A 20,869-nucleotide genomic window follows, 5' to 3' on the forward strand; every position below is an offset into this window, starting at 1 on the left:
TTTACCCGCTGGCCAATCCTGCAGGGCACTTCACGTAACAACCCCACAGCTACCGCACTCCGGGGCTCCCTGAGAGTGAGGGGAAGGAGGCACAGGGGGCCCCAGGCGGGGTGTCTAACAGGAGACCCCCCTCGGCCTTCGCCGTGGGAAAGGTTAAAAGTCACTCCCCAGGCAGCTGAAGGCCTCTGGCCCCGGCCCCCCTTTCTCATCCACATTCCTGAGTGCCTCAGTCTCCGTGTCAGGGGGCTGCAGCGGCTGGGGCAGGACACAAAACCACCACCGGACCCCGGTGCCACTGAGTCCTCACCCTCAGCATCTTCAGATGGGAAACAGTCCCAATTCCGTGCAACAGTATGTCCTACTCTCAGAATCAGAATCCTTCATTTAAAAAACACAAGAATTCAAGCAAGGTGGTGAGAAACAACGTGAATAACACGCCAATTCGTGGAAAGCAGGAAGAATTTTAAAACGGGAAGTACAAATAAATCTCTAAAGGAAGGTTTCAAAAATGTCCTTATGTTTTGACAGGAGCCTAATTATCTCTGTTAAGGAAATAATCCTAAATGGGGACAAATAGTTCTACACAATAGGTTCATTGAATCTCTCTCTCTCTCTCTCTCTCTCTCTCTCTCTCTCTCTCTCTCTGCAATATATGGTTTTACATCCTTAAGAATGCGAAAGAATACCTAAGTGAATTACAGTTCGATCACTTAATGAGATGTAGCCACTACCCATGACTTTATTGAGGTTTGCTGATGACACATGGAAGCGATAAGAAATCAATCGTCCCACCTCCTCCAGGTGAAGAGCAGAGCTCAGGGGGAAGCGCAGAAGAAGTATGCTGACCAGAGCCTGTGCTGGCCGGCGGGGGGGGTGCGGGGCGGGGGGGGGGGGGGTCCCAGTCTCCCTGCAGCTGCCTGTGTCTTTGCTTTGGTCCTTCACAACACCCTCTCCTCTCCAAACAGAGATGAGCTCACTGGATTCACAGGAAGAAGTCTCGTTTAAAAGTGAGGTACGCACCCGAAGAGGGACAAGAATGCTGAAAAGGCCCAGGGTCAGAGGCATCCCTTTCCGCAGGGGTCCTCAAACTTTTTAAAGTGGGGGCCAGATCACGGTCCCTCAGAGAGCTGGAGGGCCGGACTATATGAACTACTAATTCCTACTGTAACACCTCGGCTGCGCTCACTGCCCAAAAAACCTGGCGGGCCGGATCAGACTCCTCTGCGGGCCGCATGTGGCCCGCGGGCCGTAGTTTGAAGACCCCTGTAAGGTGTCTGGGAACCAGCTCAGGAGACAGTCCTGTCTCCATGGAGAGCTGCAGGTCCCCGAGTTCACGGAGAACGGCCTGCCCCTGCCTCTCCCCTTCACAATGCACAGGCCGTGAGTGCGCCAGGACGCTCCTGGGGACAGAGCTTGCATAAGCCGCTGTGCTATTCTCAGACGGGTGTCTGTCCCTTCGCCTGGGGAGGTTTGACAGTCTGCCTACGCAGACGAAATGCCGGGCCCAGAATTAGAAACCCACGCCCTGCAGCCAGGCCCGGCTCAGCACCTCCTTCCTCAGGCCCGGGACGGCCCGTCTGCAGACGCCTCCCGCCGGGTCACGTCACCCAGTGCAGGGCCATGTGACGCACTGCCCTTCGGTGACTGTGTGGGGGGAGGAAAGAACAAAAGGGCTCAGGACGGAGGATAGAGACGGAGGGCGGCCCCTCCTGGGGAGCTGGTGGATGGCTGCGTCCTTCCCAGGCCTGAACCGGCCGCTGCCCGCCCCCCCCCAGGCCCAGAGGAGCCGGCACTGGCCCACGTCTCCTCGGACCCGGGGTACGAGCTCACGGGGCAGATCCCCGAAGCCGGGCAGCGGCAGCAAAGCACAGGGAGAAGCACGGGCCGAGTTCACAGCCATCGGCACCTGGGCCCTGACGCCGCCAGGCCCGGGGCGGCGCGGAGGGCTGTGTGCAGGGGGAGCCGTCCCGGACGGTGCTGTCTGCAGCGGGGGGGAGAGGGGGCCAGACTCTCCTGGATCGACGCTGTGGCTCTGAGAGCTCCCCCTTCAGCAAATTCCCATGGGCGAGGCCTGTGACAGCAGCACCCCGAGGACCGACTGAGTCAGCGGTGGGCCATGCTAGCTCTGAGCAGCAGAAAGGCAGAAGGCAAGGGAACCACTGCCTCCCCACAACGCCCCTGGGGTGTCAGTGCCTGCCCTGCTGAGCAATGGAATGACCTGGAACCCAGGGCTCTGGCCTGGCGGCCCCTAGGGTGAGCGCCCGTGTCGAAGCTCCTGTTTCTGCTCTGACCCAGCTGGTCATGGAGAAGGACGTGGTCCCATCATCCAGGGGGACACAGAGACCCAGGCTCATCACAGCCACCCATCCCAGTGGCAGTGGCACGAGTCAGAACGTACTGACACTGTCTCGGTGCCAGGCAGGTTTCTAGGAGCGTGGCATCTGTTAGCCCATTTATGTCCATAACAAGGTTGGGTGAGCTCCGCTCCTGCGCCCGCCTTGTGAATGCAGAGACTGCAGCACAGAGAGGTCAGGTACGTTGTCCAAGGCCACACAGCACGGAGCCGGCCGACACACCTGGGGAGTCCGCCCACAGGCGTGCTCGTCTAACCTGCGCCCGTTAGTCTCAAATGGAACGGGCTCTTTCACACGTTACAAAGCCCGTGGCCCCTACGCATCACCTGGCACCTGCTGGATGGAGCCCGTCAGCTCCAGAGCTCTGGGCACAGAGGAAGAATGCCGAAGGTGTGCACAGCACACTGAGGTTCATATCCGCACTCTTGCCGGGCCAGCACGGCTCAGTGGCTGAGCATCGACCTACACACCAGGAGGTCACGGTTCGATTCCCAGTCAGCACAGGCCCAGGTTGCAGGCTGGGCTGGGTCTCCAGTGTGGTGCATGCAGGAGGCAGTCGATCGATGTCTCTCTCTCATTAATGTCTCTGTCTCCCTATCCCTCTCCTATCCTCTCTGAAATCAATAAAAATATATTTTAAAAAATAATTAATACTCTTGAATAAGTTGCCTCTTTCTGACACAGCCATGTTTACTTTTAATCCTCACCTAAGGATATGTGTGTGTTTTTTATTGACTTTTAAATTTTATTTTTGAGGGAGGGAGGGTAGGGAGAGATTGGTTGCTTCCTGCATGCGTTAGGACTGAACCCTCAACCTTGGTATGTACCCTGACCAGGAACAGAAACCCAAGCCTTTGGTGTAGGGGAACCACACAGCCAGGGACACAGCCATTTTTTTAGTGAGGACAAATTTTGTGGTTTTTTTAAGCCAAAAATGGGAGGCGGGAAATTTTAGCCTGGGCAGGGTTCTTCTAAACCTATTTAAAATTAGCCCCAATAAGCACTCCACCTTCTTAAGCACACAGAGCAGTTCCTTATCTGTATACACCTCTGAACACAGAACCGCAGAAGTGGCTGCTGAGAGAACAAAGAGCTGAACGTGCTTCTAAAGGACCTACTCACAGGAAATACACGTCAAGAATCAGCTGACTTCCCCAGACAGCGTGGACCCACGTCCCAACACCACCAGTTCCCTTATACGCCACACACCTCCTTCCCCCCAGGTCACTGCCATCACATGATTTCATTGTACATCTGTCACTCCCCAAAATGTGATGGTCTTACTGTCCACATTCATGTGGATTTCCTGTTCCAGTGCGTTCTTTCCTGTTTCCATGTTTCATCAGAAGAAGGTGCCAGATGTACAGGTGAGGCCCATGTACAGGACTGCCAGGACAGCCTGAGGAAAGTACCGGGGACGAGCCAGGAGGTGTGGGGACCAGGTAAGACCTCGTCAGCCAGAGCAGCAGGCGCGCCTGTCTCACTTAGCAGGGAGGCCGCTGGGCACGCAGATGCTCCCAGTCCGTGGCCTGGGCCTGGGTGGGGGCTACAGAGCCCCCCTGCGGGGCTCCCAAGGCCCCCGTCTTCTTCCTTCAACTTCACCCTCTGCTGGCGGGTGAGCCTGGGTGTCACCCTGGCTGGTCCTCTGAGCTCAGCTGCTCTGGTTGGAAGCCAAAGGCTGTGTTTTGGCGCCATCTGGTGGCTAATTCTGCTCCAGCGACACTAATGACGGATTTCTCCCCCAGTTACAGGGCGCTGGAGCGAGACCAGAAGAGATTAGGACGGGGCTTTGTATCCCAGACGGGAAGGAGTGTCTGATCAGATAGCACCAAGCACAGCGAAAATGAGGCAGAAAACAGAAGATCCGGTTCGGGGAACAGGCACATGAGTTCATGGGGACTGACTGGGCAGGAGTCTCAGTCACTGCTAAGATTCACCAAATGCCCCCAAGGGTCCCTGGAAGGGATGGCTGGGTTGGGTGCACTGGCTATGATTGGCCAGAGCTTCCTGGCAGAGCCCCACCCACACTGAGCCCTCCTACTTGTGGGGCTCCAACTTAGAGAATTTCAGCGAGTGACACTGTTCTGTATGACTTACAAGTACCTACTAATTTAATCCACACCGCAAACCTATTGAAAAAGGATAACCTTTATGCCCATTCAAAGATGAAGAAACTGAGACATGAAAATGTCAAGTAACTTGCCCAGGGCACTCGGCCTGAGAGTGGGAGAGCCAGCAATCAACCCTGGGCAACCCGAGTCCAGGGCCCGAGCTTTATCTCCCTGCCACAGCCTCATAGGGACGGCTGGCTTCTAGTAGCATTTAGATGAAGATGCTTCCTCTGTGGCTGGGACCGGGGACCAGGGACCACGATGGAGATGGAGATAGCGATGTCTAAATATGCATCTCACCTCATCCCCTGTCATCTGTTTTGCTGTTTTGCAGAAAAAACATAGTGACAGCAAGCGCTGCATCTGCAAAGATGCATCATCACACTTGCGTAATGATGCATAATTATCTCCGGTCACTCAAGAAGGTAGGAAAACCCTTTAAAAATTCTGAACGTAAATCTGTGTTAATCCTTTCTATTTTTTTTTTTTTTCTCGTGCTTTGATACCTTGGGTCCCAGGGTTCGCTCACTCCTCGGAGAGAGGAAGCTGCAGGAGAAAAGCGTGAAGCTGGCAGAGGTCGGTTCATGAGATTTGAGGGGGAAAGCCATCTCCACAGCATAAACGTACAGGGGAAGCTGGTCCAGGCTTGTAGGTAGGAAAGACAGAATTAAAATCTGGGCCCACTCCACTCCCCGCTTGTTCTTCAACATTTTCCAAGATTACCCAAACCTCAGACGCTGCTGACGGGGCGGCAGGGGGGAGCGCTTAAGGGGTTAACAGGCCAGGCCCTTCCTGATAGGAGAGCTCAGAGCTCTGCCCACAGCAGGGAGCTGTCCTGGCGGGACCCTGAGTCCAGCTCGCAGCGCTGCTGCAAGGCGGCCGCCAGGTGGCGCCGTCAGCCCGTGGTTCCCCACGAGGCTCCTCTGTTTCTGGTTGGCCCCCGGGTTCCACAGCACAGCCCTCCTCGGTGGGGCAGAGCCGCCGGCATTAGAAATCATGGCTCACTGACCTTCCAGCTTCCCAACTCGCTCACAAAGAGACTTAACAATGAAACTGGAAAAGAGAACCAAGAAAAGGGAAACCAACACTCTCCTGGTTACTCTCTGCCCACGGTCCTTGCTTTTTCTAAAATCACTTTTCAAGCCGAGAGAGGAGGCCTCAGGCGTGGCAAAGGCCTTAGAAGTACCTCATATTCACTTCCAGTTTTTAAAAACATGCACTGTTTTTCATAAAATACTTATGAAACAGAATGCTCAGGGAACGTGGAGAAGAAGACGGAGAAACACGGACTGTGGGAAAGATGGGCCATGTGAAGGCACATGAGCTGCCTCCCGGAACTCCGTGACTTCACACAGGACCAGGGCGTGAGGAGACGGGGTTTCCTACCCCACCCCAGCTCTGAACCCTCTTAGAGACCGGAAATAACCCCAGACCCCGTGACAGCCCGGTCCCTCCTTCTCTGTCCCTCACACACGAGCAGAAGGAGAAATGACGTTGAACACGTCTGGAATCCAGCTGCCCCCACAAAAGCCACCAGGACTGGGGTAGAGACACAGGAAGATCTGGGGATAGGAAGCCATCGGAGTAAAGATCTAGAATTTTGCATTTTCCACGTGGTTTAAATACGCAGGAAATCCAGGGAGCAGCTGAAGGAGGCGGTGAAATGGCATAACTCAGGCGCACCTCCCACCAGGACATGCGGAATGACTGGGGACACTGGAATGCACGTGCCCTGGCCGTGACATGAGCTAAGGGCGGGAAGGATGGGAGAGTTTGCAAAGCTTCCCTGGGGATTTGGAAACACCTTGCTCAACACACAAAGGTGCAACTTGGAAGACACAGGGGGGTGAGTAGAATGTGAGCCCCACCCACATTCCCTTGGCTAAATCCCTGGAAAACGGGCCTGCCAACAAGCAGGTAGGTGAGAACAGGGCCAGGGCCACCCACACGCCCCATCATCCACAGGCCCCCTCATCCACACGCCCCCTCATCCACAGGCCCCATCATCCACAGGCCTGATAATCCACAGGCCTGATCATCCACACGCCCCATCATCCACACGCCCCATCATCCACACGCCCCCTCATCCACACGCCCCATCATCCACACGCCCCCTCATCCACACGCCCCATCATCCACATGCCCCATCATCCACACGCCCCATCATCCACACGTCCGATCATCTACATGCCCGATCATCCACATGCCTGATCATCCACAGGCCTAATCATGCACACACCGGGTGCAGGACACTCTTACTTGGCCCACCAGTCAGAAACTGGCTGCTAAACTTTAAAATAAAAACATAACAGGTTCATCTAAAAGATCGAATGCAGTGTCACAGTTAAGACACAGGATAATGTGGAATAGAAATGATGGGATACTTCTGCCAAGCACATGGCAGACATGAAGGCAACCTTTGAAAGTATCCAATGAGAAAGGAAGCGCTAAGACTACCACCATGAAAACAGCAACTCAGACTGTGAGATGTTTTTTAAGTTTAACAGAGACCATTCAAAAACATCATCTCTCTGAGCCACTGCGGGTTAAGGTGGAAAATGCCCAAAGCAATCCGGTAACATCGGCAACCTTACGAACATGTACCGTGTCAATGACAGGCTCACCCTCGATCCTGCTATTACACTCATGCACATGCAGAAGCAGGCAGCACCGATGTTCATTACAGACGTGGTGGCAATTTCAAGCTCTGGAACACTCAGGAAGAGGGCTCAGCTAATGAGTGGTACTTCATCCAACTAACGAAACTGCTCAGTGACAAAGCCAGCTCCCGGGAACGGATATGAAGAGCAAGACCGTCCCACGAAAGACGAGGTTTCCCAAACAATGCACAAAGCATGGCATCAATGTACATAAGCATCAATGTGTGTGTGTGTGTGTGTGTGTGTGGTGTGTGTGTGTGTGTGTGTGTGTGTGTGATGTGTGGGGTGTGTGTGTGTGTGTGGTGTATGTGTGTGTGTGTGTGTGTGTGTGTGGTGTGTGTGTGTGTGTGAGTATGTGTGAGTGTGAGTATGTGTGAGTGTGAATGTGTGTGTGTGTGTGGTATGTGTGTGTGTGGTGTGTGTGTGTGTGCGGTGTGTGTGTGTGTGTGATGTGTGGTGTGTGTGTGTGTGTGTGGTGTGTGTGGTGCGTGTGTGGTGTGTGTGTGTGTGTGTGTGTTCAAGGAAGTAGCCCTTGCAGTTATCAAATAACGCCTGATGATTGACAATCACTAGAGCCCAATCCTCAGTGTTGTCACTGATGCCTGAGGGCAAGCTGCCAGCTTCACCCCTGCAGGCCTGGAGCTCAGTCAGCGAGGCCATGCGGAGCCGCGCTGGGGCAAACGCAGAGTGAGGCAGATCCGCCCTCGGCTCAGGCTGTGTTCTGATTTGCAAAGTGGAAAAGATCTCTTGGAGACGACCTGTTAGTATTCGCAGCAAGACAAAACTTTTAGGAAAATGTCTCTTACATCGATTTCCTTGTGCTTGAATTTCAGGAGACTCTCAGTTCAATTCTGATATGAAATGATGGGTGTGAGCAACCCAATCTCTAACCCAATGAGCCATCTGTCCCCCTCCCCCCCCCGCCTCCCACCCCCGCCATCACATCCCCCCTCCATTCCAGAGGGAGCCCTAGCGCCTCATGAAGCCTGAATGAGGTCGCGAGGCCCGGGGCCCACGGTGTGCGGTCACACTTAATCAGAGCTGGATAAACACGCTCTGCTCCGCATTAGTCACACTTGTGCAAGTTACTCCATGTCGCTGCAGCCAGCAGGGATTTGCACGTGATCCTGCTTAAACCAGCAGAGCATCTGGAAAATGTGAAAATGACTCTCAGGCACAAGCGGACCACACGCCGGGGGGCCGCGGGCTGCGGCGGAGGCCGCCCGTGGAGGCGGACGGGCCGGGCAGGCGCACTTACGATGAAGCCGAGCTTCTTGTAGTCGCGCGTGTACATGGACTTGCGCTTCTCCATGCTGCCGCTGCTGGCGTTGGGCTCCGGCTCCGCGTCAAAGGCGATTCTTCGAAGTTCAAAGATGATGTCCCTCTGGGCCTGTGGGCGTGGGGGGAGAGGAGGACAGAGCTGCTGTCCCTGGGCATGACGTCCGCGGCCGTCCCCTGGGCCCACAATCCCTGCGTCCAGGAGCGACGGGGCAGACGGACAGGGCGCTGTGAGTGCGGGCTCTGCACCCCTCCCCGCCCGCCCGCCCCTCGCTGCGGGCCGCCCTGGCTCTGCCCCTGCTCCCGGCCACGTCCCGGGAGAACTCCCTCCAGGGTCTGGAGCTCTTAAAGGAGCCCCCAGCACGAGGGAGGGCGTGGCTGGAGGAAGCCAGTCCGAGAACGCAGGGCGATGTGCTGACAGAAGCGCAGTGAGGGGCACACAGCGTTTGTGAACAGCAGTCCGGCGGTGAGGGGCCCTGCCTCCACTCAGCAGCGCCTCTGCAGAAAGAAACACTTAGACATGGGGAAATGGCCCGGCGGGAGCGGCTCGGTGCTGACCTGTGAGCCAGGAGGTCACAGTTTGATTCCCGGTCAGGGCACAGGCCCGGGCTGCGGGCTTGATCCCCGGTGTGGGGCGTGGAGGAGGCAGCCGATCTGTGATTCTCTCTCATCATGATGTTTCTTTCTCTCTTTCCCTCTCCCTTTTTCTCTGAAATCAGTAAAAATATGTGTGGTTTTTTTTAAATAAAATAAAAACAAATAAAATGGTAGGTTTTATGTGTATTTTACCATAATAAAAAGAAGATTTTAAATAAATAAAAGGCAGGGTTTCCGAACAGGGAGGCTGTTGGCATCCACACGCCTGGCCCCCTTCCCCAGAAGTGGTGAGTGACAGTCCCCCCCGCCGAGAGGACGCCCCAGCCTCCCCACCCCGTTCAGGCGCATGGCCCCGTGCCAGGCAGGCAGCCAGGGCGGCCGCACACGCCCATGTGCAGGCACATCTGCGGCCCATCAGGCCCTCCCAGGCCGGCGGGGAGAGCTCCTCTCAGAGCCCCTGAGGCCGCAAATGTGCGCGGGCCGCCTCCCAGCTGCCCCGGACTCTGCCGCCCGCCCGCCCCGCCCCCAGGCCCCTGGAGGGCCACGCGGCCTTCCGGGCACACCAGCCAGAGGCAGGGAGAGCAGCAGCAAGGAGCCCTCCATACCCGTGAGACCCAGAAAGCGGGGTGGCCTGGCCCCCAGCTCCAGGCTGAGCCCTGGGGAATGGAAACCACGTCCTCCACCTGAGGCCCAGGCCACACAGAGCCCTGAGGCCCGCTGTCTGGGAACGTGATGAAGCCATTGCATGGAGGGTACCAGGGCCAAGGGCCTGGCCAGTGGCCACGGATGTCAAGCTGGCTGATGGAAGAAAGGAAGAACACGCATGGATCTGATGCATAATGAAATAAGCCGTTCATTGTGTTCCCATCCTAGATTCACCTAAAATTTAAATCCAGTCCCCCAAGTTCTGAGATGGTAACAAGTCAATCAGATCATTGCTAAAATCTCCTGGTTTCGGAGCAGCCCAGGACGCATTCTCACCGCTGAGAGCCTTCGCCGCTGGGCAGTGAGCGCTCACCTGGTCCTGGGGGTCCATCTTGGTCATCATCCTGTCCTCCAGGAGGTTAAAGGTCAGCACCTGCAGCACGTACAGCTGGTGCGCCATCTCGTTGTTGATGGCCCGCTGGGCCCGGATGACGTGCTGGGGAGACGGAGGTAAACGGATCTTTGAAACATGGGGCTACGGTCTCTCCACCCACCCCGCCCCTGGCACCAAGGCAATGCCAGCCACAGGCTGAGACCTCCATCCCTCACTTCTAGCCCTTCCTCCCTCCCTCCCCCCCTCCCACCTCTCCCTCCACAAACACCCTCACTGAGCTAGGCCTCAGCATCAGCACTTCCACGGTACTGAGAGCCGGTGCAAACACAGCCATATCAGGAAACCTCTGCCACTGCCACTACGCCACCCTGGGGCCTGGAGTCTGCTCTCCAGCCCCACCTACACCCAGTGCGGATTCCGCTTCCGGGAGGAGAAGTGTGTCTCCCTCAAGGATTGCGGTTCCTCTGTGGTCAAACAATGAAAATTGCTCTCATATGTTCCTCTCTATCCTAGACAGCCAGGATGATCAAAACCAAACCCGATGACAAACGGCACTTATTGCTCCGGGCTTTGGGTCCCAGAACATTTATTTTGTTTGCCCCAGTAAGGTTTCTAATTGTTAATGCCTCACTGTATTGGAATGGGCGTGTGTGTGTGTGTGTGTGTATGTGTGTGTATGTGTGTGTATGTGTGTATGTGTATGTGTGTTATGTGTGTATGTGTGTGTGAGTGTATGTGTGTGAGTGTGTGTATGTGTGTGTGTGTGAGTGTGTATGTGTGTGTGTGAGTGTGTGTGTGTACGTGTGTGTGTGTGTGTGTGTGTGTACGTGTGTGAGCGCCTGGGTGGCTGGGCTCACAGAACTCCTGGCTGGAATCACCCGCACACGCTTCGCCCAGCCTCTAGCTAAAGGTCAAGCAGCCGATAGGCCTCAGGAGAGCGTGTATCTGACTTATTGTCAGACGGACACAGGCTGCCCCGCACGGCCTCTCCCACCGAGGTTCCGGTCACGCTCGCACACGGTGGTCTCCCTGAGGCCTCTCTGTCTGCCTCCGTAAGGAGGCCCAGGGAAGTGACGGCAAAACCTCGGGGTCTGATGTGTTTATTTCCAGCTAGCTCCCTCATTAAGAACCGTATTCGCTCAAACTCCTAAACCTTTAAAAAAAAAAAAAAGTTTTTATTGACTTCAGAGAGAGAGAGAGTGAAAGAGAGAGGGAGGGAGAGAAGCATTAATGATGAGAGAGAATCATTGATTGCCTGACTCCTCACCCCCATACACACTGGGGATGGAGCCCGCAAGCCGGGTGTGTGCCCTGACCAAGAATTAAAATGTGACCTCCTGGTTCATGGGTCAGTGCTTGACCACTGACCCACACTGGCCAGGCTCATAAACCTTTTAAGTCACAGAACCTCTGATTTTGTTCAATCTAAGTTTTGGCAAAGCTAACGCCATGGTGAGTGTAATAAACCTGCCCCCGGAGAGGTCTGGCGCTTCCTGCCAGAATGTTCTTCTCTCTAAAGCATTTTATTTCAGTTGTTATATTTATTTCAGGCAAGTGGAGCAATGCCCAGGAGTTCAGTCACTGCACTGGGCTGGCAGGGGGTCTCCCTAGAGTCCTCACAGTGAATTCACCGCAGGTCTGGTAGGGACTCTGCCTGTGTGTGTTGCTTCTGGAATTTTCCCCCATCAGAAGCGGGATCACCTGTCAGCGGCAGGAGTCGAGCCACACTGGCAAACACGCTTACAGTATGTGCACCGTCTACTCCCCCCTGCATGCAGGGACGCTCTGTGGTGGCATCCTCTGCTCTCCACATGGTCCTCTCATCTCAGGGACACCCGCCTTGGGTACAGGGCCAAGTCGCCAGGGCATGTCCGGGGTTCCCTCTGCCCCCTGCACACAGAGACCCCTCCCTCCACCCGGAGAGGCCCTTCCTGTGGGAAGCCTTGCTCATCCCACTTCCATAAGCAACACGCTGCCTGTGTTTGGCTGTGGGTCCCGCCTCTCAACAACCATTGGGTGAGGGAAGTAGTTGGCCCCGCCTCTCAAACACCATTGGGTGAGGTTGGAAGTGGGTCCCAACCTCGAACCCCATTGGTTGAGGTTGGAACTGTGTCACGCCCCTCAACAACCATTGGGTGAGGTTGGAAGTGAGTCCCGCCCCTCAACTACCATTGGGTGAGGTTGGAAGTAGGTCCCAACCTCGAACCCCATTGGGTGACGCTGGAAGTGAGTCCCGTCCCTCAACACCATTGAGTAAAGTTGGAAGTGGGATTGGCCCCTCAAAAACCACTGGGTGAGGTTGGCAATGGGACCCTCCATTCAACAACCATTGGGTGAGGTTCAAAGTGGGTCCCACCCCCAAACAACCATTGGGTGAGGTTGGAAGTTGGTCCACAAGGCAGGACACAAATTGATTACAGAAATACAGACCTCTCTGAACAACCCCCATCTTTAGGCCCAGCCCTTTGGACTGGTCCCGCCTCCTCCTCACTGCTCATGCCCAATCTACGCTCAATGACACGGGCAACTGTGTCATCCCAAAGCACTCCCCCTCTTCCCCATGCCTTCCTCCCCCTCCAAGGAGGCACTATGTGTCCCTCCCCCAATGCTCAGACTGCGGGAAGGAAATCACAGCCACTGTACAGTACAGACCCTGGCAGACACCCCAGGGTCCTGGAGACCAAGGCCAACATCACCAGGGATCCACGGATAAATCGTGTTGGTGTCATGTGCCCTGACTCTGTGCAATGAGCATGCTCCACACATGTGGAGCTCTTCCCTAAACCCCAGTCTATTATGAGGAAAACATCAGAGAATCCAAGAGGCATCCTTCCAAACACAGGACCAGCACGGTGCAGCCAGAAACGGCCCAGGGTGGCACTGAGAGGAGGTGACTGAAAAGCTTGGAAAAGACAGACGACAATGAAAGCTGGGTCTCAGTGGCATGCTGCTTCCTGAGAGACAGCCCCCAAGCCCCCAAGCCAAGTATTTTGTAGCAGATGCCATGAGGCTAAGTAAGGACTTGGTCAAGATGTTTACAGCATTCTCAAGGGTTTTGATCCTACTCCATTGCATGCACCTGATCAAACTTTGTTTACTTGCAGCCTATATCACTCAGGCACGTGGGGCCACGTGTTCAGACCATGTGTTCAAGATTACAACTCTAGCTGTTGGCTATCATATGTGCTGGGAGACTCTGCCCTCCAAGCTGGGACTTGCACGTGGCCATAAGAGGACTGGATCCTCTCATTAGTCCCAGTCTTGAACTGGTGCAAATGCTGTAGCCCCTCTCCACACAGCACCCTCCAAACTCATCAAGGTCATTAAAAACAAGGACGACTGAGAGACAATGCACAGAGGGGGCTGAAAGCTGTGCGGGGTTCTGGGTAGATCCTCCAACAGAAAAGGGCTATTAGTGAAAGACTAGGGAAACACAAGTCTACAGTCCAGTCCAAGCACGGCACCTGGGTTCACTTGTTAGCTGGAAACAACAGGAGAGACTAGCTATGCAGACCTGTGCACAGGAACCCTATACTCACTATGCAATTGTGGGGTAAATCTAGAATCATTCCAAAATAAAAAGTTTCATTTTTAAATAGGTAATTAACAGCTCTGGCCAATTATGTTCAGTGGTAAGAGCATCAGCCCAAAGACTGGTTTGTGGGTCCCGCCCCTCAAAAACCATTGGGTGAAGTTGTAATTGGTTCCCACCCCTCACCAAATACTGGGTGAGGTTGCAAGTCGGTCCCGCCCCTCAACAACCATTGGGTGATGTTGGAAGTGGGACCAACATCTCAACACCCATTGGGTGAGGTTCAAAGTGGGCCCCACCCCTCAACAGCCATTGGGTGAGGTTGGAAGTGGGACCAACACCTCAACAGCCATTGAGTGAGGTTCAAAGTGGGCCCCACCCCTCAACAACCATTGGGTGAGGTTGGAAATTGGGCACGCCCCTGAAAAATCATTGGGTGTGTTTGGATGTGGGTCCTGCCTCTCAACAACCATTGGGTGAAGTTGGAAGTGGGTCCCAACCTCGAACCCCATTGGTTGAGGTTGGAAGTGGGTCCCGCCCCTCAACAACCATTGGGTGATGTTGGAAGTGGGACCCCAAACCTCAACAGCCATTGGGTGAGGTTCAAAGTGGGTCCCAACCCTCAACAACCATTGGGTGAAGGTAGAAGTTGGTCCCTCCCCTCAACTACCATTGTTTGAGGTTGGAAGTGGGACCTGCCTATCAAGACCCATTGCGTGAGGTTCAAAATGGGTCCTACTGTTTCCCCACCGAAGTGAGTCCCAGAACCAGCCACAACTAAAACCCCCGGAAGAGACACACCATGCACCAGCCCCCTCCCGGGCCCAGCACTCGGCCCAGCACTCACCGTGAGGATGATGGAGCGCAGCTGCTTCTGTGCCAGGATGTTGGCCATCTCCTGTGGACAGAAGGCACCCCAGGAGAGCCGAGGTTAGAAAGGTCCGCTCCGAAATAACTGGCCCCGGGAGCCTCCTAACGGGGCGTCAGCAGTATTTCTTGGGGACGCACAGAGGCAGGGGGGTCAGGTGACTTTTTGAATGTTCTGTTTGGCAAACAAGGCCATGTCCACAGAGAAGAAAGGAGCCCTGGTGCCTGCCATCTTTCTCCTTTTTAAGGCATGTCTTCCTCCCGGGACAAGGTGGGTGCCAGGTGCACACTGAGCTCTCCAAGGAAAGCAAGGTCCCCTTGGGAGGGGCTCACTGCTCCTGTCCCCTCTACACGTGACTCAGTGACGGGCCTCACCATGAGCTTCAGCGGTAGAGAAGCATCGCTTTAAAGATCCAGGTCTCCCTTTCCTCTCGGCCTGTGCAAAACCAGGGAGTGATAGGTCCGCACCCCGGCACTCAAAAGCAGTCTGTGCGAGGGAATGGGTGGCCAGGGTCCCAGCCTCGGCTGGACACCTGGGCAGATGCTTGGCCATGGAGCCCACACTGGGCACTGCCAGCCAGCTCTGCTGAGGGCCTCGCACTGAGGGCCCCGGCTGCCCGGCTGGCACACAGGCCTGCGGTGACTGTATGAGACGGAAGGAGTCCCGGGTGCCCTTTCTTGATATTGGCACGTGGGCACTCGGGAGAGTTAACAGTTGGACACACTCTTGTTGCCAACATTCAAAAATGGAAATACTGCTGGCATTCAGGAAGGCACTGGGGGGTGGGGTTTTGGGAGGATGGAGTTTTTAGTGTTGCTACTCTTGCTGAGTAGAGAAGAACCTCAACCAGGATTCAAAAGCACAGCCACGAAGTCCAGGTTAAAAAAATAAAAATAAAAATAAAAATCTTGCAGGAAGCGGGGAGAAGGCAGGGCGTGGGGTGGGGGTCAGGACGGGGCTCAGGCGGGGTGCGCAGGGCGGAAGGAAAGCTTGGGCTCTCTTGGTGCAGAGTGGCGCTGGGGACTTACAGTCAGAGGACACTCAAGGATGTCCACACTGCTGTCCACACCAGCCTGGCAGCCAGGGCCGCCACGGAAGGAGAGCAGGCGGGAGAGAGGAGGCGGAGAGTCAGAGACACCCTGAGAGGCGCAGCGTGGTTAGTGCCTGAGACCCGCTGCTCGGTGAGAATGGCATGGAAGTACTGCCAGGGCATGGAAGGGCTGGAGAGCATGGAAGTCGAAACCTAATGCTAAGTCTCTTCCCACTCTTCCAACCGCAAACCAATGCACCCGCACCTCTGAGCCACTCCCGCACCGGGCCAACCAGCCCCGGAGGAGGAAATCCTACATGGAAAACGAATCCAGAACCTTCATCTTTAGTCGCTGGCTTCACAAACCGGACAGTGAAAAAAGTGCATTTAAAAAGTACAATTCTTGACCCCGTGGCTAGTAGCTTGCTAGCTTTCTAAAGTCATCTAAGCCAATGCTTTGGTAGCCGTCCTAGAGTTCCCAGCACACTTTCTGATGGAAAGATCTCACATTTCCACCAGTGTTTCCACAGACTGGTGCCGGAGGTAACCCGGTGTGTGACATCGATGTGAGAAACATGACTGCGTTTTGAGGTGTGAGCTAGATCTCAAGACCAAAACTCTACTCCCTTCGCACCCCTCTTGAACGATGCTTTCCTCAGTTGAAGAAAGACCGGGACCGACAGGAAAAGGAGGTCTCGGAGGGCAGGGGTCCCATGGCACACTCAGGGAGCAGGACAAGGAACCGCCCCCCCTCCCAGCCACGTCCACGCACGGACAGCAGAAACACCACAGCAGAGAGCCCCTGGGACACCTGAGCGGTAGTTCAACCCGTGGCACAACCTGTGTGTTCTGTCTCCTGTCCACCCTATAGGCCCCGGGGCGGAGCTGACATCTCTTAGCGTCTCAGCTTCCTCATCAGAAAAGTGGGCACAACGCCCTCCTGGCCCCGATGAGCGGTCAGCGACATGCCGAGGTCACGGTGCTTCCTCCCCGGCTCCCACGGCGGCCGCAGGGCTGCCATGGGCTTGTCTGGGGGTGTCTACACTGGCTTTGTGTGACGAATTGCTCTGCCATGGGGACATTCCTAGCCTTGTCCCTCAGACAGGGCCTGCGCATGCCCCCTTGGGCCCCTGGGTTTGGGAATGGTGCCAGGCTGGCCAGCCAGGCCACAAAGCAGCAGGAGGCCCAGGGAGGGCCCGGCGTGGGCAGGGGAGGCTCTGTCTCTGCACCCACAGTGGCCATTCCTGGGCACGGTCTTCAGACAAAGAAGTGCCACGTACCTGCCTCCTCTCGTCGGGCGCCTTCAGGAACAGGGCGTTGATCACGGCGATGGTGTAGGTCTGGATCTCCTGGTCTGTGCTGGGGGACGCAGACAACACGAAAAGTCAAGGAGTGCCTGTGTCAGAGCATTGTCAAGTTTATGACCCCTCCCCCAGAGAGGGGAGAGAGAAAGGCAGGCCCAGAAACACAGGGGCACTGGGAACGTACTTCCATCTCCACGAGGCTGGAAACAGTGGTGAGGGGGCAGTTACGGCTCGAGAGCCGCAGTCTGCTGACCACTGCCATAGCCCATCAGACACACATGGCGAGGGGAGACCACCGGAGAGCACAGGCGGCCAGCCAGCCTCTCCCTCCTCCTCTGCTGGGAGGAAAGCGTGCACTCAGCCCAGCTGGCACCTGTGAACCAGGAGGTCACGGTTTGATTCCCGGTCAGGGCACAGGCCTGGGTTGTGGGCTCCATCCCGTGTGGGGCCTGCAGGAGGCAGCCGATCAGTGATTCTCTCTCATCATTGATGTTTCTATCTCTCTCTTCCTCTCCCCTCCTCTCCAAAATCATTAAAAATATATTTTTTTAAAAAGAAAAGTGAACTCAGTGGACATAACCCGTGTGTGTGTGTATCTATGTGTGTGTGTGTATGTGTCTCTGTGTGTTATGTGTGTGTGAGTGTATGTGTGTGTGTCTGTGTTATGTGTGTGTGAGTGTATCTGTGTGTGTGTGTCTGTGTGTATGTGTGCATCTGTGTGTGTATGTGTGTGTTATGTGTGTGTGTGAGTGTGTCTGTGTGTGTGTCTGTGTGTGTACCTATGTGTGTGTGTGTGTTGTGTGTGTGTGTGAGTGTATCTGTGTGTGTGTGTGTGTGTGTGTGTTTTCTATCTGATGCATGAAGTACATCTGGGAGGAGACTTGGCTGTCCCCAAGTCCTAGACTTATTATAATGGAAACGGCTTTGTCTCCATGGCAATGACATTACATATTCTAAACATCTACTTCCAAAAAGAAACTTTCTAATGACAAGAAGATCAGGTTTTATGTTTACACATTGGCTTTGCGCTGGGATGAAATCAGAAACTGCAAATGGAGTGCAGACCTAATGGGAGCTTCCTGGGAACAGGAGGAAGGAAGGAAGGAGAGCTCAGGAGCAAACGGGGCAGCTCTGAGCTACCCGCGCAGACCGTTTTGGGAGGGGCCCTGGGAACAGGCCTTGGGCAGGATGAAGGTCAGGCCCCGGGCACCCGCCTGGCTGGGTGGCGTTGGACGAGTTCCTGGCGTGTCCCTAAGACACGGCTCCCGCATCTCAGCACCGGGGAGGGAAGCAACACTGACCCCAGGGGCCGCTTTCGGAGTAAAGAGAGGGAATGTGCATACGATCCTCAGCACAGCGCGTGGCAGGCAAATAACTCTCCGCTGAGAGGAAGTGAACTGTGGACGCCCAAATGTGCCCTCGAGGTTCAGAGAAAAGAGAAAAGAAAGATAAGACTCTGCACACGCGGGGGACTGTGAAGCGCCGCTATCCCTAGAGAGGTTGCACGCAAAAGCACCCTTTTAGAGCACGTGCTAATTTTCCCCGAGGCCACAATCCATTCTCTCTCATCACTGATGGTCCTTCCCTTCCTCACTGAAATCAATAAAAATAGGTTTTTTAAAAAGTAAAACTGTGGCTATCTTCTAACACGGATCAAAACTGCGTGCCTCCTGAGGGCCAGGCACTGCGGCCAGTACTGAGCCAAGAATGGGCACGGCGCTCACCAAGGGGCAAGCACCTGCCATTGCAGTGCCACGGGGCCCAGCGGCAGACACGTGTCCCAAGCATCCATGCTGCGCCTCTCCCTGCCCAGGGGCCTCGGCACGCTTACCCTTGCAGGTGGGGGATGAGCTGGCCGATGGTGATCTCCTGCGCCACCTTCTGGTAAAGGTCGTGGCTGTTGAGCACCATGGACTCCAAGATGGCCAAGGACCGCTGCAGAATGGAGGTGTCCATGCCGGACTTGTTCACGAAGCTCGCGATCTGAAAACCCAAGGGGGACACAGTTGACCTCATGCGGTCAGCAGGGCAGAGAAAGACAGAGGGGAGCGAGTCAGGGAAATCGTGAGCTCTGATAGGAGGTAAAAAGTAGCCGCAGGGACAGCGGGACAGCAAGGGGCGCACAGAGTCAGCAAGGATGCTTGATGGCATTACACAAAGCGCCATGCACACCCCATTCCTGCAGTTCCATTGTAAGCACCTTTTTCAGGGGGACAGCTTCCAAGAATGATTCTGTCTAGTTTTCCAGGATTTATCTGAGTTTTAGCTTTTGGAGCAAATGATTTCAACACATACAACAGTCTCTGTGTATGCAAGGGGTACTGGTTCTGGGACACCCTCGGATAAAACCCGTGGGCTCTCAGTCCTCTGTGTGTAACGGAGCAGTATGACATGGAACGGTGTTTGCCCACAGGCCTCAGCAGGCCCTGCCTGCCGCCCCTGCAGCTGAGGGCATTCAGCACAGCCTGGTGCCTGGTATGCTTTTCACAACTTTCTGGAATTCCTTCCCCCGGATATTTTCTATCTGCGGCTGGCTGAATCCCTGACTGTGAAACCCATTCATACGGAAGACCGACTGTGCGGTGTGAGGACGCCTGTGTTCCTCTGAGACAGTAATTTCCACACATGCAGCCATTTCTCCCCATCCCCAGGCCACTCCGTTACGCACAAATCACACTTGTCGACACAATTCAACTGGCAACTTCTCCGTTGCCAGCTGCCGGCCTGCAGCCCCTCCGCGGAGCACGAGTCCCCCGCGCTCTCATTTATGTGGTTAAAACAAACTCTCCTCTTCTCCCCAAAAGTTAGCAAACAGGAAGGTCTTCAAGGTAGCGGTGTGAAAAGTCAGCATCACAGCTGAAGCTCTGAGATGCATCCCCTAAGGAATTCATCGCTCAGGCCTCCAACGTAAATCACACCATCGGGGAGACACAAAGTGAAGGTTAGCATAATGGGCCACGTGCAGGCTTTATTTCAGAGGCCTCTTCACAAGTTATTACTGGCTGGTGACAACCCACAGCCAGGGCTGTTATCACAGCCATAATGGCCGCTCTCCTAACAGCTGCATGCTGTGTCCTGTGACGGACGGGAGCCTGCTGCTTCCCGGTGGACACTAATGTCCCCCTCCACGCCGCCCGCCGCCCGCTGCTCCGCATCCAGCCCCGCACCGGGCAGAAGGCAGGCGTCCCGGCAGTGGCTGTGACCGTCCAGCTGTCTCCAGCCCAGCGACTCCCTGGTGAAAGCAGGGGCACCAGTACCGACCCCCCCCCTTTCCCCACGTATGTCTGGAACTCAGAGGGTGTGAAATAAATGACGCAAAATACAGTAACATTACAACTTTATATTCCAAACGCCGCTATTTTATAATATAAAGTGCAGGAAAGAATATGAGACATTTGAGATGCTCAAAAGGACTCCGCTGGCCCATCGCCGACGGCTTTCACCCATTTCACGGCCAATAAACCTCTCCTGACGTGTTTACTGGCCCTGGAAGCCCGCCTTCCTCCTCGGTCTGCTCCCCTGGACCTCCTCTGGCTGCCAACACTGCCTTCTTTCCCAGGCGCCTTCCTCTGAGGAAAGCCCCCTCCCTCTCTGTGCTCAGGCTAACCCCTCTCGCAGACCGCTTCCAAGCAGGAGAGAAACGCCGCCCTCCCCCTCCTCCATCCCCCCTCCCCCCTTTCTCGCTCCCCCAGCACATCGGGTGCCTGTGGGCAATGGAAGCACTCCCAGAGCCCCCGCTCATGGCCTCCGCACTCCTTCTCTCCTCCCCCCACTCCCCTTTTCTCGTCTCATAAATCTGCATGTCTCTCTAGGGCTCCCGGGAGAATGTTCCACCTGAGAGCCTCCTGTCCGGCTCCCGCCCCACCGCCAGCCTCCACCCTCTCTCTACTCATCAGAGTCACAGGCATTCCCTGTGTGCCACCAAACAGGCTTACGCTGCCCCGAGATCTGAGAAGAGAGAGGAGCAAAACCCACGTGATTTCTAATTTCAAGAACCTTATAGTCTAGCAGAGACTTTGCCTTTAAATATATATATTTAAATATATATATATATATATATATATATATATATATATATATATATATATATATTGAT

General features: G+C 55.1%; 1 protein-coding gene across 4 annotated transcripts in view; it reads right to left on the bottom strand.

Moving 5' to 3' along the window:
* The window catches only part of ELMO1 (engulfment and cell motility 1), a 345,973-nt gene that overhangs the window by 175,487 nt on the left and 149,617 nt on the right, over positions 1-20,869 (bottom strand). For all 4 annotated transcript variants that reach the window (XM_084896335.1, XM_084896336.1, XM_084896334.1 and 1 more), the window contains exons 9-13: positions 18,605-18,756; positions 16,750-16,828; positions 14,419-14,469; positions 10,019-10,141; positions 8,384-8,515 (exon numbers count right to left, since the gene is read on the bottom strand). In XM_084896335.1, the coding sequence (XP_084752461.1) occupies positions 8,384-8,515; positions 10,019-10,141; positions 14,419-14,469; positions 16,750-16,828; positions 18,605-18,756 (537 nt within the window). The remainder of the gene's footprint in view (positions 1-8,383; positions 8,516-10,018; positions 10,142-14,418; positions 14,470-16,749; positions 16,829-18,604; positions 18,757-20,869) is intronic.

The sequence above is a fragment of the Pipistrellus hanaki genome (genome assembly GCF_964339955.1).
Source record: "Pipistrellus hanaki genome assembly, chromosome: 10".
Lineage (NCBI taxonomy): Eukaryota > Metazoa > Chordata > Mammalia > Chiroptera > Vespertilionidae > Pipistrellus > Pipistrellus hanaki.